At 34.9% G+C, this 26,332-nt stretch overlaps 1 protein-coding gene across 3 annotated transcripts in view; it reads right to left on the reverse strand.

Annotated features, from left to right (window-relative positions):
- The window catches only part of LOC150076090 (cationic amino acid transporter 2-like), a 259,400-nt gene that overhangs the window by 55,403 nt on the left and 177,665 nt on the right, over positions 1-26,332 (reverse strand). For all 3 annotated transcript variants that reach the window (XM_090387002.1, XM_090387001.1, XM_090387000.1), the window contains exons 10-11: positions 25,576-25,678; positions 2,772-2,819 (exon numbers count right to left, since the gene is read on the reverse strand). In XM_090387002.1, coding sequence (XP_090243128.1) covers positions 2,772-2,819; positions 25,576-25,678 — 151 coding nt within the window. The remainder of the gene's footprint in view (positions 1-2,771; positions 2,820-25,575; positions 25,679-26,332) is intronic.

A 26,332-nucleotide genomic window follows, 5' to 3' on the forward strand; every position in this document is an offset into this window, starting at 1 on the left:
CTACCATATGCCTTCAGTGTCTTCTCAATAGGACTGCATCATTCCTGGTTAAGCAGGGTTTGGCTATAAACATGTCTCAGTTTCTGACTGTCCTTAGTTCCTTCAGGGAGGGAGGAGGAGAAGAAGGTTAAGGTTATCTCTGGCAAATTTCTGCTAGGCAGAGAGTTGAGTCCTTTACTACAGAAGTTTTGGATAGGTGGACCTATCTTGTGTTCAATTTACATCAACTGGTAAAAGTTCCTTCACGGCCGACTTGGATCTCTATTTAAGGAGGTTAAGATCTGCTCCTCTTAAGCCACAACAATGGCTCTTCATACTCAAAACATTTCTCATCCCAGTTTTACCATCCATCCTCTTGTCTTGGGAAGAGTAACTGCTGTCAAGCTAAATAGCTTGGATCTCTGAATCAGGTTGTCAGTGAAGGTTTGGGTTTGGATTTTATTGGCGCATTAGCAACTAAGGCTATAATGCACCAAGACTAGGTAGTCAATGAAGAGTTTGCTACGCCTTCCCAAGGATGTTGTTTCCACCTATCTTTATACAGATGTCTCTCAGTGGGGAGGTGGAATCGCCTCCCTTAGGTGGGTAATCCCAATCCTCAAGTTGAGACATCTGAAGAAATTACAATACTCTTCCTTTCTGGTTATAAGAGCTATATTTAACTCTTCCACCCTGCGATCTAAACTGAATAACACTATGTCTATCGACGGATGGGAGATAAATGTGGTTGATTCCAAGCCTAGAATGAAGGAGCAATGGAGTTCACTTTTACACAAGTCCTTCGATGGGTGTAGCCTTGAGGAGTCAGCCAAGGTTTCTGCACAGCATTGTTGGGTCCAAGATGAGACCAGGTTCTTGTCTGCTCACTTTTACATCGACCTAATTAAGAAAAGAATAAATGCCCTTCCTACCCTCTCCAGGACATCTAGAGAAAGAACATCTAATATGAATTGTAGGGCAGGCTGCTTAGCAGTAGAAGCTCTTGCTAATATAGCATTTAGGTGCCACAGGTCCCATGGTCCTAGAGTTAAATGCCACAATGCTGTTGTGGGTTTAGTAAATAACTAGTTATCTCAGAAAGGTTGGCTGACTCTTCTAGAGCCACATTTTAAAACTGAGGAAGGTCTCCAGAAAAACCGAACTTCCTATGTGTGAAGGTGGAGTCCATCTACCTTTTTGACATGCAAATTGTTGGCACTGAGTATAACCTCGAGACATCACAATGTCTTAAAAAAAGGAAATATGATTTTAACGTTAGTCCAAAAGAATTAGACAGACAGAGCTTATTCCATGGTTTCCGCAATCACTGTTTTCTCTTGGTGGGGGGGGGGGATCTGGTTCCTCTCTTCAGCTTCCCTGTTACTTTCTCTAAATCAGATCTTAAAGTCACATCAGTCTGAGTGCTGCAGAGAACGTTTGCCTCATCAGTAAATGACATCTATGGTAACATAGACTGATTCCACTCTCAATTAGTCTGTAAAGCTGCACATATTATTTGGATACCATATCCTATATGGGAAGATTGTAAAAAAAAAAAAAACTAAGCAAACTATTAAAGGGGATGAGTATTAAATAATTGACATTATTATTAACTATATGGTGCAAGGAAGTCAGAGGCTTATGCTGCCCCAGCCAAAAAAAAATTCCCGAGTTACCCTGAGAGAGAGAGAGAGAGAGAGAGAGAGAGAGAGAGAGAGAGAGAGAGAGTGTGAGTGAGTGAGTGTGTGTGTGTGTGTGTGTGTGTGTGTGTGTGTGTGTGTGTGTGTGTGTGTGTGTGTGTGTGTCAGAAGTAAAACGGAATCACCAAGAAAGAGAAGAATGATGATATCCTGCTCAGGACCCTGGGTGTGCCAAGCCCCTGGGATTATGAGAAGTTCTGTTGGTGGTTTTTTTTTAGTTATGGTGTATAAACATCATTTGCATCATTTGCCACTATTAATACTAATACTATTACCACAATCAGCAGTCTCTGTGAACCCTTAACATATACTCAATGACAGTGACAAAAACCCTTTTCTACCTTTGTTCAAATGTATCCAGGTGCTACAAAACAGGTTCCTTCTACCTACAAACATGAGCCAGTCTGATAAAAATTTCCCCCAAAATGCTTTGCAAAGTCCCTCAAGTCTTGAATTAATCTACAAAGCTTTCAACATATAATCCCTCCTATCATGCTTGGGCAGAACAGCAGACACAAAAATATTCTCATCTAATTTGTGGCACTTTTCCAGCATAGTCCTATAATCCAACAAAGTATCAGTTCATGGGCATAGAATGCCATTAGTTGCCATGTAAGTAATAATTCTCTCTTCCACCCTCCCTCCTTTAAAATCTGACAAAATCTGCTGGTGACAGCAGCTGTTGCTTTCAGAAGACACACCCTGGTTCCAGTCCACCTATCCTTATTACAAAAAATGTTACTAGTTTCATTGACAGTGGAATTTTCCAATAAAAAATAAATCCTCTTAAGTCCTCTTCAATCCTGCTTCAAATCATCCCTATCCAGGAAGTGACTGGCACCTCTGTAGCCAGGTGGGCAGGAGCAGCAGTGCGTAGCATACGCTTCTTGATTAGACCGGGGTTCGAGCCCGTGACCACCAAATACAGAGGATGCAGAAAGGTCAGGGAATGACCACCACATATCCCAGGAGCAATATGGCCTTAGTTGCTAATGCTCCTAAAAACCAAATAACAAACAAACAGGAGGTGATTAAAAATCTAATTCATAAAAACAAAAAAAAAAAAAGTATTAGTAGCAAAATAAGACTCACTGCACAGTCATTTCACTTTGCTGACCTTCTACTCCTGTCAGAGTATATCTGTAAGGATACAAATAAAAATTCCAAATTAGTATATGAATTTAACATTCCTATGAATTCTTTAAAATAAAAAAAAAATACATTTCATTATTTCCAATATGAACTCTAGAAAAAACTCAAATTAAAAATTTCAAAATACTGCATAATATGCTGTCCCTTAAACCTAAACTACTAAATTTCACAATATGAGATATAATTAAATGAAGCATTCATACTATCTGGGTAGTAGAAATGATGTGCAGTACCCATACATAAACCAACTCCTTCATACTAAATTTATTTTTGAAAGCTCTCACTACCAAACATTCATAAAATTGTGTGCTTTGGTGCCCTGGGAAAGATTGTGCGTGGTTAACTTGCCTGATTTTATACCATATATTCCACTAAGCTCAGAAGAAGATAAATGTGGTTGATTCCAAGCCTAGAATGAAGCAGTGATAGAGTTCGCTTTTACACAAGTCCTTCGGAGAGGGGTACTCATATATTCTACATTGGTAGCTTTTACAAGTACCAATGCAGTGACAGCACAATTATATAATATAATAATGTAATTGCTAAGAAAAGGTTACAAAATTGGTAATGTCCTTACCAATTTTGAACATGAACTCCAGCTGAAAGTAGTTTATATTATACTAGCTCTACCCGTTGTGAAAATTTCGCAATTGGTAGCACAGTTTTTATTGCCTGATATTTTCCCGAAAATGACAATGACAATTCATTGTCATCTTTATAAAATATTACTTAAAAGGGCAGAATATTAAAAAGTACGCTAAAACCTAATTCTCTATTCAAATAGCTGTATTCTAGCTGTACATGTGCAAAAATTTCGCAGTTGGTAGCACAGTTTTTATTGCTTGATATTTTCCCAAGCTGTACCTGTTGCGAAAATACTGCAATTGGTAGCACACTTTTTATTGCCTGATATTTTCCTGAAAATTTTTTGGACAATCTCTATAAAATAATTGTCACCTCTATAAAATATTACTGAAAAGAGCAGAATATTAAATCATTAGTATTGCGAATTTAAAGTTTTCTCTAGCTGTTCTAACGAAATGTAGTGCATGTTTTGTCATAAGCAAGTAAGCCACTATGCGTCGAATCTTAATGTCTTAAACAGGTAAGTCAGTATGAGTCGAATCCTTTGTCATTTCTTGTATCTGAGGACACATAAATTTTATTTATAAGCTAATATTATTGCTTTATAAGCAATAATATTTTTGGGTTTGACCTAGATATTGTTAATTTGTGGAAGTCACACCAAGCATTCAGATCTTTTATTATTTCATTAATCATTGTTCAATTTGTAGCCATGAAGAGCTTTCAACTAATACTACCAGGTCATCTACATATGCAATCATATGAACATGACTATATTCCTTCCGTATACCAATTCTGTATCCTCTAATACCAATTTCCACATTAGTCGCCCAAAAACAGATCCTTGCGGACATCCTTGAAGAGCATATCTAGTTTCCAAATTCCGGCTAGACTTAACTGTAAAATACTTCCTTAAAATAATCTACTGTGATGCTATAAAGCTGATGGGATCATTTTGTGAGGCAAATCATCAATAACACACAGTCCCAAGAGATATTATTAAAAACCCTTCAAAATCAACAAAAATGCCAAGAAAATATTTTGCATTTGAATCTCTAATCAATTTAACCAAAGATTTTAAAGCATCCTTTGTACCATGCTAAGGAGTAAAGCCATATTGTTTATTTGAGAATCCCAAATTTTCTTGCGTATGTTGCTGTGAAAGCATGCATTCATAGATCTTGCCCAAACCCAGAAGAAATGCAATTGAACAATAAGAAGAGGGCTCAGTTTTAGGTTTTTCAGGTGCCTTCAAAATGATCTTAAGAAGAGCTTCCTTCCAAGGCGAGGGAAAAATTCCTTCAAGCAGGCATTTGTTGAAAACAAGAAAAAGATGCTCAGGAAACAGTTTGAAGAAATGCTTAATAACTTCCCCTTCAATGAGGGCCATACCAGGATACCTGTTATTAGGAATTTTGTTAACAGCTGAATTAGGATCTTCCATTGAAAATGGATCCTCTTGAATATCGCTAACACAACCACAATCTAACTGATAAGTACTATCAGAATGTTCCACCTCATCCATGTGATGATGAGATCCATTGACTAGGTGATCAAGTATAACATTAATACTGCCGAGCCAATCTAGAGTTTCAGAGTCTCCACAGTGCATAGAACTTATCACATCCTCAGATGGCCTTAATTTGTGCAAACACAACTTATAAATAATACCCCACGGATCCTCATTACAAGCTGTTTGCACAAAGTTTTCCATGCATAAAATTTACTTTTATGCTATTAAACAGGTATATTTTCTTTTGATCAATCTATACTCAGTTTTCAACCTAGCAGTAGATTCTTTATTATCCCACAATTTCTGACGGAACTTTTCACAAGCCCTGTTGACCTCCCTCTGGAGATCAGTAAGATCACAGGACCACCATTGCACCACAGCACATTTACTTTGCTTTAATTCCATTGACTCCCCCAAGGCATCAAATAACTTCTGTTGTAATAATTGAACCAAATCAAATGCATTAATCCTATCCAACTCAGATAACGACATTTCACCAAACGTTGTCTTAACATTAACAAATCTGTCAAATTTACCCCAGTCAGTGTGCTTAATCAAAAATCTTCAAAATTGTAATGAATGAGGCTCAATAAATCTACTTCTAGCATAGCCTAAGTTGAAAGTAATCGCTTTGTGATCACTGTTAATCCAATCTGGTTTAACTTGCCAATTAGATATGAAATTGAAGGCTGTACCATTGGCTAACATTACATCTATGTTAAACTCACCATTAATGGTCCAAAACGTCAGTTCATTACCAGGCTTATTAATGATCTCAAATCTAGATGAGGATATCAGTTTTTCCAATAACCTGCCTTTGGCATCTGTAAATCTAGAATGCCATAAAAGATTTTTAGCATTTGATCCAGACAGATAATCACTTTTCTGCCTTTCAATCTGAATAACACCTCTTCCAAATAGCTAAGAGAACAATGAAGGTCTGCATCAGGCTGACAGTACATAGATATAATGAAAAATTGTCCACAACTAGAATTAATAAAAATAATAAAAAAATTTATTATTTTTATTATTTTATTGCTAAATATATGTTTATTTATAGGGTATAGCAAAGTAAACCAGCTCAAGCTATCTTAGTCTTTATAGGTTCTTTTTGCGTAATGGCTCGCTTTGTACTCTTATACTTTTATGCTAAAGTCTTATTATGCATCTGCTGTTTTGGTCTGTAGACACAATTTCAGCACTTATATTGTACATATACAGTCTTACAGTAGTAATTATATACAGTGTTTGGCACCTCCGTAGCCAGGTGGGAAGGAGCAGCAGTGCGTAGCACATGCTTCTTGATTAGACCAGGGTTCGAGCCCGTCACCACCAAATACGGAGGATGCGGAAAGGTCAGGGAATGACTACCGCATCTCCCGGAGCAATATGGCCTTAGTTGCTAATGCTCCTAACAACCAAATAACAACAACAACATATACAGTGCTTTGTTTGTAAAAAAATAGGGGCTGGTACTTATTCTTTGCTATCAAGAAAAATTCCGTGCCGGCACGGGTGACACGGCTGGCACATAGTGGGTGTCAGCCATGCCAGCTGCTTCCGCCTGTTAAGGATCATGTGACACTGGGCGGAGTCAGCACCCATCAATCACGGCCATATTGCTAGCAGTTGGTGCGCTATATCCGATATTGAATCTCGACCATTAATTTTATTAACACACATTTTATTAAGCATAAATTTATTATGCAAGTATATTTAAAATAAGTCAAAGGTGAGTCTTATTTAATAGATAAAAAATAATAAGTAAAATGTAAAAATACGGTAAGTATTAAGTAAAAAAATAAGTAAAAATAATTTCATAATGAAGTTTTGGTCGAGATTCAGAAACAGGTACCCCTTCCAGACTGCTAGTGATACGGCCATGATTGATGGGTGCTGACTCCGCCCATTGTCACGTGATCTCCTTAATAGATGGAAGCAGCTGGCATGGCTGACACCGACTGCGTGCCAGGCATGTCCCCGTGCTGGCATGCTGTAAAAAAGGTACCGGTACGCCGTCACAAAAAAAGCCCTGATTATATATATATATGTATATATAAAATATTATAGGTAGAACGTGTTAAGGAGCTTTATGTATAGAATTAAAACTAATGAATGTACCGTATACCCTGGGAGCGATATATGTTATGAAAGAAGGGGGGGGAGGAATTAACCGGAAAATAAAATAACGATAAGAATTGCAAAAATGATGATAAGAATTGCAAAAAATTGAAAAAATACCAAAAAATTTTGAAAAAAACGACCAAGGCGAATAACACCTCTTCCAAATAGCTAAGAGAACGATGAAGGTCTGCATCAGGCTGACAGTACATAGATATAATGAAAAATTGTCCCCAATTAGAATTAATAAAAATAATAAAAAAATTTAATTCCCCCCCCCCATATCATATAGCTTCTCTATATCATTATTCTTGATTATATATATATATATATATATATATATATAATATAGTATATACATATATATATAATATAGTACACCTAATTCTGTTTTTACACGAACTTTTTTTACACGAATTTGGTTTAACACGAATTCAAAATAAATATTTCATTCTCTTTTTACACGAGTCATTTTGATTTAACACGATTTCTATGAATTTTTTTTTGCCTAAATTCTAAGAAAATTTTTTTTATTTGTGGCATATTAGTATCATTTCTATATTACACGCACCAATAGATTGGATAACAGCTAGTGTATGCGTTTTGAAACGCGTGCTTTTGCTTACCAATGTGTACGTCTAGGTATCCATGAATCATCAACGTTTTTATTGAATTTGGTGCACATCTACGGTATTCGTGCATTGTATCTTTGGCAGACATGTAGTAGTAAGCTCTATTTCAAAGTGAAAGAATCTTTAGTGAAATTTGTGCACATAAATTTATTAATTTTGCCGATAGTCAATAAATTGTAAGTTTACAAAATTTTCATACTTTTTTTTATTAATTATAACTGAGATATTTTTCGGTAGCCCTTATATAATGTCGAATAATTCGCCTATTACCAAAATGAAAAGGAAAGCGATTTCTTTGGAACTTAAAATTCAAATTTTAGATCGTCTTGCAACTGGACAAGGGGCTACGTCTGTAGGAAAGCATTTTGGTGTACATGAAGCTACCGTAAGAACTATTAAGAAAAATGAAGCTGCAATTAGGAAGTCGGTATGTTCTGGAACAAAAGTAAGTGTTAATTCATCATCATATACAAGAGATATTGACAAGGAAAAAATGGAAAAGGCCCTGGTAATATGGATAGAAGATCAGTCACAAAAAAGAGTACCAGTAGATGGAAATGCCATCGAGCAAACAGCACTAAGAATTTACAGACAGATTAAAGAAAAGGAGCCAAGCACTTCATCTCAGTTAAACAGAAAGTATGAATTTTCTGCGAGTACAGGTTGGATGACAGGGTTTCTTAAAAGGAATGCTCTTCATAATATAAAAATTAAAGGTGAAACTGCATCTGCAGATGAATCGGCTGCTAAAGTATTTTTGCAGGAACTTGCAAAAATTATTGAAGATAGAGGATACACTCCTGATCAAGTGTGGAATGCAGATGAAACTGGTTTCTTCTGGAAACGAATGCCGAACAGAACGTATGTAGCCAAATCGCAGAAAACTGCTGGTGGTTTTAAGGTAGCTAAGGATCGTGTGACCTTATTATTTTCCTCCAACGCTTCAGGAGATCGTATGTTGAAACCACTGCTGGTAAATCGAGCCCTAAACCCACGTTCAATGAAAGGTGTAGATATCAATAAACTGCCTGTTCACTGGATGGCCACTACTATTTTTACAGAATGGTTCAACAAATGTTTCGTCCCAGAAGTCAGATGTTATATGAATTTGAAAGGTCTCAAATTTAAAGTTCTTCTGATTCTTGACAATGCACACGGCCATCCTGTCTTGGAACACCCAAACGTACAAATTTTATTTCTGCCATCTTTGATACAACCGCTAGACCAAGGTATAATTGCGACAATTAAAACATACTACGTAAAACGAACATTCCAACACGTTTGGGACAAACTGAATGATGAAACACTAACAGTCATTGATGTGTGGAAGAAAATCTCAATTATGGATTGTATCAATCAAGTTGGATTAGCGTTAACTGAATTAAAACCAGCAACTTTAAATGTGTGTTGGAAAGCGGTTTGGCCACAATGTGTAAAAAGCAAAGATCCCATCATCCCTAATACGACCGAATTTCCCAACATCATTACAATGGCACACAAAATTGGTGGAGAAGGATTCGATGATCTATCGTTTGAAGATATTGATGAATTGTTAACCGACAAAGCCCTAAGCGAAGATGAAATATTAGAGGTTGTCCTTGGGACTCCTTATCCCACAGAACGTAGTGATAATGAAGAAAATGATCCTGTTCTAAATGCATATTTAATAAAAGAAGGTCTGGAACTGGCCAGAAAATTAGGAAATCATTTTGTCAAACATGACCCTAATGAGGAACGCGCTGGGAAGTTTCAACGTGAACTGAAGTTGTTGACAGCCTCTTACAGAGAATTATATAACTGCCTAACCAAAACACGAACACAACGATTAATAACTGAATTTGTTCATAAAACCGGTGTAACATCAGCACCAGAGGAGACTCGTGCTGATTTTGCTGAAGAGATCACAGAAAGAATTTCATTAATAGAGGAAGAAGACGATGTCCACAACATTTCTAGTGATGGCAGTGATATTCCAGTCGTACGCAAACGTATGCGCCGTTTATTATCAGAAAGTGAAAATGAATAAAATCTTATGTGTAAAACAGATTTTTTTTTTGTTCATGAAGAATTTTTTTTTCATTTCATATGCATACAAATTTGTTTTAGTACATTTTAATTACATGTGTATTTTGATGAAATAAAATAATAAGCTTAAAACGAATATTTTATGTGTTTTTTTTAAATTATTTTTACTGATTTTTTTAGATTCGGAACCAATCTTCTTTTCTTCCATAAATACAATGTCTTTTTTTACACGAATTTTTTTTACACGTATTTTTCAGGAACGTATCTATCGTGTAAAAACAGAATTAGGTGTATATACATATATATATAATATAGTATATACATATATATATAATAGATAAAATCGACCAATATTGAAGCATTAAATCAATTGACCAGTGTATATAATATAATGTTATCAAAAGAAATGGTAAAGAGTTTGAAATTGATATATACAAAAGATTATACCTCTAGTTTACTACATTAATAGTAGAAAGAACCCAGCATACGGAATGTAGATAATAATATAGATGAGGAACGTGGGGCAAAGTATAGTCTAAGAAACCAGCTGTCGAAACCATAGGAAAAAGTGCCTATAAGTACCTGTAAAGAAAATCTGAATTATGTTATATGATTTGTACTTGGTGCTGCAATTACGATGATTTTGGCATTTCCTTCAGGAGTCAGCCGCCAAGGGAAATGCAGCAAAAACGTAAGGCCTCTGTTTGGAACATGAGATATATTCAGTACGTGGTGATTACAGAATTTAAGAAATAAATAAATAAAGAAAGAGTATAATTGCTGACATATATCTTGTGGCTGGCCCTACAGAGACAGAGATAAAAAGTAACAGCAAGCGTAAAAAGGAGAATGTAAAGGGAGTGTACAAATCAAGCAGGAAACACTTTCTTTCCACTTGTCCCACGCAGCGTGTTGCCATACACCTTGCGGCCCACATTCCAGCATCGGCACAGCACTATAGTAACTACCACTATGGCCCATTGATTTAATTTATTTTATTTCGTTCCTTCTTCGAAATTTATTTTCTTAGGTATTATTTCCTAATACTTATTTCCTTATTATTCCCTTTACTTTCTCCTTTTTACACTTGTTGTTACTTTTTATCTCCACCTCTGTAGGGTCAGTCATGAGATATACAACAGCAATTATACTCTTTCTTTATTGATTTATTTCTTAAAATATTAAACTCTGTAATTACAGTGTACTGAGTATATCTCATGTTCAAAACAGAGGCCTTACTTTTTTTTTTTTTTTTGCTGCATTTCCCTTGGTTCTGATGGCTGACTCCTGAAGAAAATGCCAAAATCACTATAATTGCAGCACTAAGTACGGATTACACAACATAATTCATAATATTTTATGTACAGGTATTATAGGCACTTTTTCCTATGGTTTCAACAGCTGGTTCCTTGCAATACTTTATCCCACACTCCTTGTCTAATTATTATCTATCTATATATATAATTGGAATAAACTTCCATCTGGTATTGTGAAAGTTAGTAGTTTGAAAAAAAATTTTTAAGAAAGGAAGGATTAGACAAATTATTAGATGCTGTGTAAGCTTGTTTCTTTGCATCAATCACAACAGGAGATATAAATAATACAGAGGCAAAATATTAGCTGTACAAAATAAAAAAAATAATAAAAAAAAAACCTTACCAATAAGCAGTATGAGGTATATTAGAGAATATATACAGGAATACCTCACACAGTACGGTTTCGAAAAGCACGGGTTTCGCTATAGCGTGGTTTACAAATTGAAAAAAAATTAACTGTGTTACGCACCGATACATTTGATGTGTATGTATGTATGTACTGTATTATAATGCCAGCACGTAAGCCAATGCATTATAGATTCAAGACCATTCTGTCTGTTGTCGAAACTCCCATTACATATGGACTCTGCTAGTATTCATACATTAGTAAACACTCTAGATTCCGAGCGGTGAGATTTGTACAGCTTACGCTGTACAAATATTTTTCGCTGTGTAATTTTATTAAAGATTATTTTATAAAAACGTTACACCTTTATACGCACATGTGAGTGGAAAGAAGAAATGTAATGACGCTGAGTGTTCTCCTAGATCCAAACATCGAACGAGGTATGAAAGTAAGGCAGGCGTTGCAAAATGACATTCGATGTTATAAAGAGATATATGCAGATAAAAAGAAGGAAAAAACTGTGCAAACTAAGCTAATCAGTTATTTTTCAAAATAAAACTACAGTACATACTTCACTTATATTCTTTTGGTATGTACATACTGCAATAAAAATCTAGTATTTTTACTAGTATTTTTCATTTTTATCATTTTAGTTTCTTTTTTTGCAAGAACTTAGTGTGCATCAATTTATAGTAAACAAACGCCTACATATTTTTGCAATTCGACCCATATAATCAAATTGTCGGAACGCATCACATTAAACACATTAAAATATATACTAATAATACTTCGATCAGCGCAGTATTTTTTTGGCACGAATTAATCGCACTATGCAAGGTATTCCTGTATATATAAAATTTAAAGAAAAAGTGATGATAATAAAATTAATGTGTTTCTTCACAATCCCATGAATCTGCTGATCAAGGTGCTTTTCGCAAAAACTCCTTGATGATCAGATTAGAATGTGGCCTAACATTATTGTGAAACAGTTCCTTTTTTCTCAGAATTGATGCCTTGGTGAATTCTCTTAACCAAATTATTCAAAACTTGTTTAAAAACTGTCTGGACAGTGGTCTCAGACAGTTTTTAAATTCTGTACAGTGGGATCAACTGACGATGTTACCAACAGTAAATTCTAAGTGGGAAGCATTCAAGGAATTAATCGTGGATGCTACTAAAAGTTATTAAGAAATATTGTTCAAGGTTTAGGCATAAATAGTTATCAAATGAACTAATGAGACTCGTGACAGAGAAGAAAATTGCATGGGATTCATATAAATTATCAAGCAACTCAGAAGCCTATGGCAGATATAAGCTAGTCTGTAATCAGGTCACAAAGGAAGTTAGGCAAGTGAAGGCAGATTACAAGAAATCTTTGGCAAAAGATGCTAAGAAAAATAGCAAGGATTTCTTTACCTATATAAACTCTAAAAGGAAAGGGATGAATCTGATTGGTCCACTTGATATCGATGGTTTGACTGTTGATGATCCTGCTCAGATAGCAAACAAACTGAATTTTGCATCTACATTCACACATGAGGAGTTATTAAGGTTTGAAAATGCCAGAAAGTTATCAAATTGTAGCAGGGTGCTTAATGATTTTGTAATAACTGAGAGCAAAGTGGAGGAGAAATTGTTGAAGTTAAACATAAGAAAGGCACCTGGGGTGGATGGGATCTATCCAGTTATATTAAAGGAGGTGGCAAATCAGCTAAGCAAACCCTAAGCCATAATTATGAGAGCATCCTTGGACTCAGGGGAGGTCCCCACGGACTGGAGATGTGCAGATGTATCCCCAATTCACAAAGGGGGATCGAAAGGTGACATGAGTAATTACAAACCAGTTAGTTTAACTTCTGTTCCGGGTAAAATAATGGAGTAACTGGTTAAAGATGCATTGCAGGATCATCTAGACAAGACTGCAGCAATAATTCAGACACAACATGGGTTTGTTAAGGGAAAGTCTTGTCTGACAAATCTGATAGGATATTATGATGTGGTTACAAAGGAACTGGATGCAAAAATAATTTTGATATATATTTGGATTTCAGGAAAGCTTTTGACACTGTTGCGCATGGAAGACTATTGTACAAATTGGAGCAGAATGGTATTAAGGGTAAGTTGCTACAATGGATAAAAGGATGTTTGAGTGGGAGAAGACAGAGGGTGGTAATTAATGGGTGCTGCTCTTCGTGGACTAATGTTATTAGTGGAGTCCCACAGGGTTCGGTGTTGGGTCCACTGTTGTTTTGTATATTTATCAGTGATATTGATGAAGGTATATCAGGCTTAGTGTCGAAGTTTGCAGATGATACAAAGGTTGGCAGGGTTGTTAATGACAGTAATGGCAGTGTGCTACTGCAACAGGATATAGATAATTTGGGCAGATGGGCTAAGAAGTGGCAACTGAAGTTTAACCATGACAAATGCAAAGTACTGCATATGGGTAGAAGTAATCCCAGAGAAACGTACCAACTGTGTGGTACTACACTTAAGGTGGTAGAAAAAGAAAAAGACCTGGGAATAATCGTGCAGTCAGATATGAAGTTTTCTGAGCAATGCAGACAGGCTGCTAGGGCAGGTCATGGGGTTTTGTCAATGATATATAGGAATTTTGCTAGCAGGGAGAAGGAGGTGATTGTCCCTCTGTATAAGGCAATGGTCAGCCACGCCTTGAGTATTGCGTACAGGTCTGGAGGCCTCATTTTAGGAAGGATGTAGATTTGCTTGAGTGTGTACAGAGAAGGGCAACAAGATTGGTGAGGGGAATGAAGGGATCCTCTTACCAAGAGAGGCTTAAGTTCTGCAAATTGCACTGGCTGGAGACTAGGCACCTGCACGGTGAGCTGATTGAAGTGTATAAGACCTTGAATGGGTTGAGCACACTGAATTCTGATGGGATCCTTCCACTTGTTCAGATTACGAACCTAAGGGGGCATAAATTCAAATTAAGAAAAGACAGATGTAGAATAGATGTGCAGAAATTTGCCTTTAGCCAGCGGGTGGTTAATTGCTGGAACAAACTTCCATCTGTCATTGTGGAAGTTGATAGGTTAAATAAATTTAAAGAGGAACTGGACAGGTATTTGGAGGGAATGGTGTGATTTTTTTTTTTTTTTGGCTGATGCTGCATAAGCTCATACACTTAAATAAATAAATTTTCTGTTTATACTCAGGGACGACCAAATGGTCAGAGGAGTTCGCATGATAGATTGAATACACGAAACAGCACCATATGTTACGGGATTGAACCCCGGTCACTCAAGGCACCCGTGCACCTGACCACTAGGCTACGGCGGCCTTCACTTGCTTTCTTACATCACATGCCATTACTACTACTACTAATACTTCTTATTCACTGTCTTACTTGGTAAAACAAATTCCTTGGAATGATTCTTGCTATAAAAAAAAGGTGATCAACTTCACTCGTCTTTTTCAATTTTAAAATGAAATTTTTTGTTAATTAAAAAAAAAAAAAATTAGCCTTTTTTGTATATATGTCTTGGAGAGCACATTGATTACAAATCCATGCTTTGTCTCTTTGTTCGTGAACAGTGAAGAGCAAAGCTAGCAGATCTTCCGTTTGCTCTTCTCTTAGAAATGCACAAATTCTTTTGCTGTTAGTGTGAAGTTGTTCTTCAGTCATTCAAAGAGTCATTCATACACTTACATCAGCCAATCAGATTCAAGTGTATGAACTTTCTCTTTTTTTTTTTTTTTTTTTTATTAATTCTGGAACTACATGCATTTTTGAATGTCCACAGTGACTCACGGGTTTTCCAGATCTCATAACTATCCAAAAATCTTGAGAACTGGTGAAAATTACGTGAGTGAGAAAGAGCATTATTACCATATACTTGTTTCATAAATTCATATATTTTAGTCGCTTTTCTCAAACTTGAAACAAAATTTAATATTCTCTCTTTATTTCATCATTAAACATAATTACAATGTTTTCAATAATGCAACAGCTTCAGCACAACTGAATGCAAATGACTTACAATATGGACAGATGATGTGTGGGTAGTTTTTTTTTTTTTTTTTTTGGCTGATGCTTCATAAGTTTGCTTTCTGGCATCATATGCCACTAGTTGTTTGTTTGTTATTTGGTTTTTAGGAGCATTAGCAACTAAGGCCACATTGCTCCGTGAATATGCGGTAGTCATTCCTGACCTTTCCGCATCCTCCGTATTTGGTGGTGATGGGCTCGAACCCCGGTCTAATCAAGAAGCGTGTGCTATGCACTGCTGCTCCTTCCCACCTGGCTAGGGAGGCGCCGATATGCCACTACTACTACTAACTACTACTACTACTACTAATAATAATAATAATAATAATAAAAGAAGGGAGGAAGATCCTGTACACCCTCTCTCATTTGATTTATATGGATGACATCAGACTCTATGCTGTAACCGAGAATCAACTCCAACAGCTACTCTGGATCACCGAAGAGTTCATCACTGACATCAGGATGCAATTTGACCTAGGCCAATGCAAGGCCCATGGGTTGCATCAAGGACATCCAGTTGGATGGAACTACCAGCTGAAAATTAGTGAAGAAATTGAAGCCATGACAGAGGACGAGACACAAATATTTGGGGATGATGCAAGCCCACCAATTAGCACACAAGGAGATCAAGGCCTACCTGGCTGAGAAATACCATCAGAGACTGAGAAGCCTACTAAAATCAAAACTGAATGGCAGGGACATGGTCACAGCCATAAAAACTTATGCAGTCCCAGTACTGACATAATCCATCAGGATCATAGATTGGACCAACACCAAGCTGGCGGACATTAAGATCAACCAGGATAATGATGACCAAGAGCTGCCAATGCCACCTGAAGTCAGCCATTGAGAGACTGACCATAGCCTGTAAAGAAAGAGGGAGGGAGTGACTGACCTCATTGAACAAGAGAAGAAGAACCTGCGGTATTACTTCCAGGAAAACGCAGCACCAATCAACCAAACTATAAGAAAGATAGGCATATGGCACACAACACTCAACCTCGACGTGGAGACCACACTCACACAGATAGCAGAAACAAAAAACAGAAAGGCGGGCAAAGAAGACACTCCATGGCAGACACTACAATGACCTCCATCAAGAATACACAGATAAGATGGCCTCCAATGCTTGGTGAAGGGAATGCATCAAAGTAAAGATTAATCACAAGGGCTGTGTTAGTGGAACAGACTTCCATCTTTTGTTGTGGAAGTCAGTAGCCTAAATAAATTTAAGGCTGAGCTGGACAGGTATTTGGAACAAACTGAGGGGTGAAATGGGGGTGTTTTTTTTTTTTGGCTGATGCTGCATAAGCTTGCTTTCTTGCATCATATGCCTCTACTAATGCTAACACAAATATTACTTACAGCAATGTATATTTTGTTAATTTTTTTTTTTTTTTAATGAAAACCCCAAACACGAAAGGTATCAAAACCTATAGTACTTAGTACCGTGCATGGGTTGAAGGAGAAGTATGGGGGAGGGGAATGCCGGAAACTTGGCTCTAGAGACTAAACATGGGTTTCACCACTTCAAGCCTCCAATAAGCAAAGTGGTGGTATTTCACCAGTTGATGAAAGTCATCTACCACCTACCTTTTGATCAGTTTTTCAGACTTTTAACTCAGAAATGCAATTTCAATCATCAAAAAACATCACAATATTACAATAATATGAGTGTGGGAAAATGTTTCTTTTAGCATAGGAAGAGAGGTCAACTGTTTGCCTTAATTCTCATGCCATCAATGAAATTATATAAAAGTACATTCTTGAAATGTGTAACATAACAGTCCAGTTTTGCCATCATTATATATTGGTATTAAGAGCCCTAAACATGCACTTATAATTGTAAATGTGTTATCTGTGGAAGTGTGATCCGTATGTTGTTTTGGCCTGAAAAACCACGAATGGGGAAAAATTCTACAGCCTCTGTCTGAGATTGGCTAACTACAGCTGTGAATGAAGAGACCGTAAAGAACAGACCTCTCCAAACAAGTGGCAGGCAGCTATATATTTTGCCAACTAGGCTGCCATGGAGGGATAAAATATTTATAGAATAGGCAGTTAGAGCTTTCATTCAAAATGCCAAAAATGATAAGGAAAAGTGAATTTTCAAATGATCTGTATCTCCTTGGTAAGCAGTAATATCCCTTTCAATAAGTTAAGAAGTTATTTTTTAAACAAGTTAAAAAAATTGTATAATCAAAAAGCATTCCAGATGAATCTACCTTTAGGAAAAATTCTTATGCTATTTATGATATTATTTGTGATATTCATTAAGTATTAGTAAATTAATAAGAGGAGTTTACCTCAATATAGTACGTGGAACACTTCCGTATGATACCCTCCAGAAATTAAAACGAAAAAATCGACAACTTACCGGTACATTAAAGTAAAATATAAATAATAAAGTAAAATATAAATAATTAAATAATCAATTTAACACAATCAATTCAAAACAATTAAAATTCAAATTAACGCAATTAAAAGAATCTAACGAAATTATTCAAAACGATTTTCCTTCCTGAAGCTGACAATGCTTTTCGACCGACTGTCGTGATCACAGGAATGAAAATTACCGAATCAGGCTAAACCTGCAACTTAAATAGTGATTATGTGTCTTCGCGCATGCGCGTAAAGGTCCACGCATCGGAGATCAAATATGGCCGCCGAACATTAACAGAATTCTCGTGTAATTTAATTTCAACGGTTTCTGCAATTAATAGTCGCGTATAATTACGTTGAACGTTAAGTATTTTGGCCTCGTTAAATAAAAAAAGTATGTTTTTCGTTAATGGCATGAAAGGCTAATTCTGACGCTGCTGAACGAGAAGCACGAACTGGGGCGTCGTGTTGATTTACACGAATATTAAGAGAAAACCGCGTCGAACCCTGATAAGACGAGTCACAATCACCGCAAGAAATGTTGTATACTAGATCATTAATTTGTGTTGCGAACGCGGAAAGAACCGAGCGATTGTTCAGTATAGTGTGTAACTTCCGTATAGGCCTAGCTATAATTTTAAATTCGGTATCTTTAAAGAATCTGTTAAGCTGTTTGTGCCACTGTTTGTGTAGTGTTCCACAAAAAGATGTATTTATTCAACAAGTTAACCAAGTAGTGAATAACATAAAAGAAACGCGACTTCCTAAATTGAATACACATGACAGTTCAGCTTTACGAGAACTTCGAGAAAATAAGGACATTATTATACAGAGGGCAGATAAAGGAGATACAGTGGTAATACTAGATAAACATGATTATATTAATAAGTTAGATTCAGTTGTGTCTGATACCTCCACTTATTGTGAAGTGGACCCGACACTGTTTACCAATTTGGTAAATCAATACAATAAAACGTTAACCACATATCGTAAAAACGACTACATTACTATGGTTCAGTTGAAGGAATTGAAGTCCAGAACATACAATATTCCTGCACTTTTTGGTCAGGTAAAATTACACAAGCCTGGATTTCCGATTCGACCTATTGTTTCCTACAGGAACTCGGCATTTTCGGCCTTAGCCACACATGTATATAACATTATAAAACCTTTTAGACAGGTTATACAATTTGGGATTAAGAATTACGATACATTATTTAATAATCTTAAAGACTGTAGACTCAACGACAATGACAATTTATTCTCATTAGATGTTACCTCATTATATACGAATGTAAACGTTAAATACACATTAGATATTATTTGGGATATGTTAAATAAAAACTCGACACCGATTAATTATACGAAGCTGCCTATTAAGGAAATTTTTCACTTAATTAAACTATTAGTTGAGGCTAACTACATCACCTTTCAAGACAAGGTGTACAAACAAATTTTTGGATTACCAATGGGTTTGAGCCTGAGTGGCTTAATGTCAGAGATCTATCTCTCAACGATTGAGCAGATACATTTGACACCTTTTCGTCCCCGTATCACATACTATGGGAGGTATTTAGACGATGTTCTAGTTATTACCGATAGTAGTACTATCCAAGACATTTTACATTCGTTTAATAATATTCATTCTAGACTCAAATTTACATTGGAAAGGGAAGATACGGATACTAAGTCATTAAACTTTCTAAATTTCACGCTTACCCGGGACTCGAACAAAATACAATTTAGCATCTATCGAAAACCCACAAACACCGGTATGCTTCTACATTATAATAGCTACCACCCGTTCACCTACAAAAGATCGATTATCTTTAATCAATTTCTAAATGCCTATAAATATTCAACGACGGATTCTGCTTTGGACTCAGAAATACAAATATTAACTAGCAGATTCTTGAACAGGGGTTATCCCATTAACACAATAAATCGAATTAGGGTACAAGCTAAGGATAGGATACAAAATACTGCACCTATCAACAATAGTAATATCAAAAAATACTTTATTTCTGTCCCATATGTTGAACAGTGGCACAAACAGCTTAACAGATTCTTTAAAGATACCGAATTTAAAATTATAGCTAGGCCTATACGGAAGTTACACACTATACTGAACAATCGCTCGGTTCTTTCCGCGTTCGCAACACAAATTAATGATCTAGTATACAACATTTCTTGCGGTGATTGTGACTCGTCTTATCAGGGTTCGACGCGGTTTTCTCTTAATATTCGTGTAAATCAACACGAAGCCTCAGTTCGTGCTTCTCGTTCAGCAGCGTCAGAATTAGCCTTTCATGCCATTAACGAAAAACATACTTTTTTATTTAACGAGGCCAAAATACTTAACGTTCAACGTAATTATACGCGACTATTAATTGCAGAAACCGTTGAAATTAAATTACACAAGAATTCTGTTAATGTTCGGCGGCCATATTTGATCTCCGATGCGTGGACCTTTACGCGCATGCGCGAAGACACATAATCACTATTTAAGTTGCAGGTTTAGCCTGATTCGGTAATTTTCATTCCTGTGATCACGACAGTCGGTCGAAAAGCATTGTCAGCTTCAGGAAGGAAAATCGTTTTGAATATTTTCGTTAGATTCTTTTAATTGCGTTAATTTGAATTTTAATTGTTTTGAATTGATTGTGTTAAATTGATTATTTAATTATTTATATTTTACTTTATTATTTATATTTTACTTTAATGTACCGGTAAGTTGTCGATTTTTTCGTTTTAATTTCTGGAGGGTATCATACGGAAGTGTTCCACGTACTATATTGAGGTAAACTCCTCTTATTAATTTACTAATATTGTTATCAACGTAGAACATATTGAGTATTACAGCTCTGATTCATACTATCTGATATTCATTAAGATACTAGAGAAAGGTGCTTGTGGGTGTTATATTGAATGCATCTGATATGTGGGAAGTTGGACAGAGAATTTTCTTTTCTATCCAAACCCAATACACATTACTTACTTAGTCTAAGGTTTACATAGGCTTTCAGAAACAAATTTTGGTAGTTTTTTAAATTTATTATGTAAAAAATATCTTTGTAAAATTCCCTACACACATAGCTATTTACAGAAGTATGCAGTGCAGTTTTCCTTTTCCACCACAGGCTATTTTGACAAGGTGGGAAACATGGTTACATGCAGCATTGTTTTATGCCAAAATCTTTTGACTGATTCTATAAAAAAAAAAAAGAAAAAAAAAAGTTGTTGATGTTTTGAATACTGTGGATATTGGCACTGCTAGGACAATTCTCTGGCTAGTTTTTCATTGAGGCTCATTTTTCTTGGTTACCCAATTCTATAACTGAACTTGAAACATGGGGATTTTCTTTAAGCAGTGCAACTGAAGAGAAAGAGTTCAGTAGAAATTTCAACAATCCTTGGAGATATTAGAGAGCAAATAAGAAATAAAGTTGGTAATTTATTAAAAGAGAACTCTGGATTTCATGTTTGAAGAGAACAGATGACTTTGTTAAAGTAAATGAACAGGAACTTCCACTGATGTAGAGAGATTGTTCTTTGCTTTTAAAATGATTTTTTAATGATACACAGATTTACAATGGACCACATTGAAAAATATAGTTTAGGTCTCCATTACTGGATATACTTTATACAAAAAATAACCTAACAAAAACTAAAATTAAAGTTTGAGTTAATTTCATTTCAGTTTGTGAAAACTTTAGTTCAGTAAAAGAGATATATCATTGGCTGGATACCTGGCGTTTTTCATTTTTGAAAATTCCCTTCATTCACTCTCATTCACTTTATACAATGGTAAAATTTATTTATCTCCTTAAAACTACTTGTGTTAAAATTTTTTCCAGATTTTCTAGACTGCTAGAATATTATATGTATCTTATTCCTGACCTCACAAAAGGCTTTTATAGTTTAAACATATTGTTGTTTACTGTAACAAAGATTATTCCATATGTGAGCTGTAAAATGATGCTTATTCTACTCTCATTAAACAGTTCTGTTACTTTTAAATACTGAATACAAAGCAATTGTAGTTCAATTATGATAAACTGGTAATAAATGTAAAATGTTATTCCATAATAATAGCATGCATATTTTTCTTTTATTTTTAGCACATATTATCCAATGTCTACTAATAACTAACATAATCAAACAGATTCAATAGTAATGATTACTTGTATAAAGAAAGTGATGCGTGTTTGGCTTTAGTTACACAGTACAAAATAAGGAAATTCTTATAGAGGTGAAACTGCAATTTCAGATTTTATGAAATGTCTCTATATCAATTGTACAATTGTATCAATTGTACAATTAAATTAATTGTACAATTATTGTATCAATTGTACAATCAAAGTGCAACTTTGATTGTACAATTGATAGAGGTCTTATAGAGGTGAAACTGCAATTTCAGATTTTATGAAATGTCTCTATATCAATTGTACAATTGTATCAATTGTACAATTATTGTATCAATTGTACAATCAAAGTGCAACTTCAATATAATGTACGTGTTGGAGGAAAACTTCACTTGTAATACCTGTGTTACAGATGACCAGTTAAGGAAGTGTATTATATATGCAAATTTCATTTTGCACATGTTTTTTTTTTTTTTTTTTTCTTTTAGTTTTACTTTATTGTCAGTGGAAAAAAATGGGTTGTTTTAAATGCACAGTTACTGTAGTGTCTTTTTAATGATTTTCTTTAAAATAAAAATGCTTTATATACTTAAAAAATAAAATTTCAAAATTGTCAATTTTTTATAAAGATCTCATGCTTTCAGATGAGGTATGTTTACTGGGAATCAACTTTATAGTATAATGCATTAATAGGAAATAAGGAACAACTCAGCCACGTAGTCTAATGGTTGCCATAGTTAGGCGGTTAAATATGAAGATACAAAAAAAAAAAAAAAAAAAAGGGAAGATTTCTTGTAACAGTGGACAAACATGAGAATTAAAATCAAAATTTTAATACAGTAGAACTCGGATAAGAAATTCCCGCATAAGAAGTTTTCCCCTGTACTAGGTTTGGGTAAAAAGTTTTTCCAAAAATAAAAAGTCCATGATAAAGAATAGAATACACAGTGTATTATTATAATGATGTTTTCCCCACTTAATACATTTAATACGTTTTTTAAATATACAAATTCTTTATTTTTAATATTAAAATATATTAAACAATATGAACATTTTGGTAATCAAACAAGTTATTGCATAGCATCATTTTAGTTCAAGTAAATTTCTTATGCTATTTATGATATTAAATAGCATAAGAAATTTGCTGGTTTTCAGCAAAGTAGGTGAAATGGCATCGTTTTTGTTATTTATCATATTGTGAATGCCTTCACAATGAGTTGCCTTGATATTGCACTACCTCCAATAAGCAATGCTTTGCAATGGAGAAGGCTAATGTTACTTGATTAGACCGGGGTTCGAGCCCGTCACCACCAAATACGGAGGATGCGGAAAGGTCAGGGAATGACCATAGCATAATCCCGGAGCAACATGGCCTTAGGTGCTAATGCTCCTAAAAACCAAATAACAACAACAACTAATGTTACTTATTCTCGGCAGGTACCACCACCCAGGGGTGGTGGTATCTGCGAGAATCCACTGGCCAATTATTGCCCATTCGAGAATCCACTGTCGACGTGTTGCTTATTCGAGGTAGTTCAATATCAAGGCAACTTGTTGTGAAGGCATTCACAATATGATATAAAACAAAAATGATGCCATTTGACCTACTTTGGCGATTTACTATGAACTAAAATGATGCTATGCACTAACTTGTTCGATTAGGGAATTTCCCATAGTCTGAGGCTTTCAGTGCTAAATCCATTTTAATATAAACATTTTTATATAATGGAAGTGATATATTGCAATTGTTTCATTGATATCCATTATTGGATAGCACCAACCAAGTGAAGCACAGTGATGTACATGCTATTAAGTTCTGGTGTTCAACTGTCCTGTTCTGAACAGCTGTCAACTGTTCTGAACAGTTCTGAATTACTTAGTGCTTAGTTGCTCTGTCTTATTGTAATTGTGACCTTTTAAGGTATGTTGGAACTCCAAAGGAACTCATCCTTCCAACTTGGTAATGAATATTTGGTTAGGAGTTTAATGAAAAGAATGTTAAGCAATTAGAAATCCTCAGTTTAAAAATGTTTCCCATAGGCAAAGTTGAAATATTTATAAATTCCGAAATAGTACTTAAAAATGATCTTTAACTTATGTATGTGTATCTTTTCGTTTTTATTTCTGTAGTTAATTATTCATACCCTTAAGTCATTTTCCCGCATAAGAAGTTCTAAACCTCTGGTCCCTTGGAAAACTTCTTATCTGGGTTCTACTGTATATAATTTATTATATTTCAATATAATATTTATATAAATACTAAATAGAATAAAAGTAAATACATATAGAAAGAGGATAAAACTGAGAAGTTTGGTAAATAAAAGCGTTAAAATAAAATAACAAGTAGCTTTTGAAGCAAAATGCCCTTTAGCAACCTAAAAGAATTTTTGACATGCCGGTTTGTATAATACATGGTTGTCAAAGCCAAGAATGACTGGGTGCAACAGTGTTTAATTAACCCAGCAGTAGTGGTGGATCACATGACAGGTGACCTGAAAAATACTGTTCCTGTATTAACAGTTAATTGATGATTTAAAATCTGAAATATTTTCTGCATTCTTAAATATAGTCAAGCACTTAATGCAATAGTTTTTGAAGTGATTTTTTTTAGTCTTGATACAGAAAACCAACATCTTAGAAATCATTGTCCATAGTAAACCATATAATATGGCTGTGTTATATTCTGAATCAGACTGTGGTATCCCCCCCCAAGGATACTCTACTTTTGGTTATAAATAACACAAGTAAATTTTACAGTACTGCAGTATAATTATGAAGAATACTGACTGCTGTCAGTAGCAGCACCTTATAAAATATATGAATTGTTCTTCAATTCATGCACACTTTGCATTAAGCCTTTAGCAGCTTTTGTCATTCTAAATATGAATTCATCCTTGAAGAGAATGTCATATGCTACTGTTTACAAAAATTAATAACTGAATATATTCCAACAATGGTAGCTGATTCCCCTCTCCCTCTCCCAAAATTTATAACTGAATATATTTCAACTGACAAATATGGTAGCTGATTCCCCTCTTAGAGGAAAATGTTTAGTTTTGTGGGTGTCCCATGTGCAAATAACAGTTCCTTGATGTATTTTTATTGCATCTCTAATGGCAGTGAGACAAGGGAGAAACTGAACATCTACAGTAATTACTCTCTTGTAACTACTGTTGTTTATAAAAATTTGTCTAATTGAGAGAATATACCACAAAAGAGAATATTACAGTTCAGTGTGCTACACTTTGGAAACCATTACAGTATCTGGCTCCACTCTCTGAGGTATAGTGATTGCTTCTGCTAGTGACTATTGTAAAATTTGTGTTTTGCTACAAAATGCAATTTTTTATGAGAATTCTTGGGGATATGATCACACTGGTATTATATCCAAAACGATAGTAAAACCATGTGTGGTATATTGAAGTTGCACTGTATTCATCTTATGTGCAGTAAACTCATGTTATAGCACTTCCAAAGGGAAGTGCTATAACATGATAATGGGACCAGAAGAAAAGATTGCTAAAGGTAGGACAGCACTATAAGTGGGATTAGATATTAGATATTACTGTATATATCTAATAATAATATTCATCTTATGTTCAAATTTTCAATTTAAATAATAGCAGTATTACATATTTTTAGCAGCATTTATTGAAAAAATCATAACCACCTGAGAATAAGAACAGACACTGCAACAAGAGTATATGCAAGAAGTGTGCCAATAGACATCATGTCTGCCAGTTCAGCAACATCAAACAACATTGCCATTATACCTGAGAGAAAAATGAGCACAAGTAAATAAATATAAAATATATATTATACACAAAAATACATATAGTATTATGAAATCTGCTAGTATAAAGTAAGGTACTAAAGTAAAAATACAAAATTTACATTGTTACTATTTTCAAGTATGTGTGAATGTTTAAAATCTGGATGCACTGAATAAAATAAAATAAAAAAAAAAAAACACCCTAACACCATGAAAATTAAAAAAAGTTTCTCAATAGCTTGCATCAGTGGAGAGGAATCAGCAAACAGGAATGGATTAACTATAATGGTGGTTTCCAACCTGTAGTCTGCAGACCTCTAGGCACTGATAAATTTAGAACTGGTGAGTTCATGAGTTATTTTCAATACAGATACAAACTATATGGTTTACAGATTATTCATGCATGATTACCCAATTTCTTTTTCTTTAAATTATCAATATTTGAGGAAATTGGTGCATTGATGGTGAAAAATGGGAAAACAAAAGTTAACTGTTAGTAAATAAAACAGTTTTATTAATAGACAGAATAATTCAAATAAAAAAAAACATGGGGGAAAATTAATAATAGGGTTCTGATTATGAAGGTTGGGAACTACTGAACTAAAATATTGGTTGAATATTATTTTTCACCAATTAAATATGTGCTGACATCATT

The sequence above is a fragment of the Mastigoproctus giganteus genome, chromosome 13 (assembly GCF_048544385.1).
Source record: "Mastigoproctus giganteus isolate SK-2022 chromosome 13, ASM4854438v1, whole genome shotgun sequence".
Classification (NCBI taxonomy): Eukaryota; Metazoa; Arthropoda; class Arachnida; order Uropygi; family Thelyphonidae; genus Mastigoproctus; species Mastigoproctus giganteus.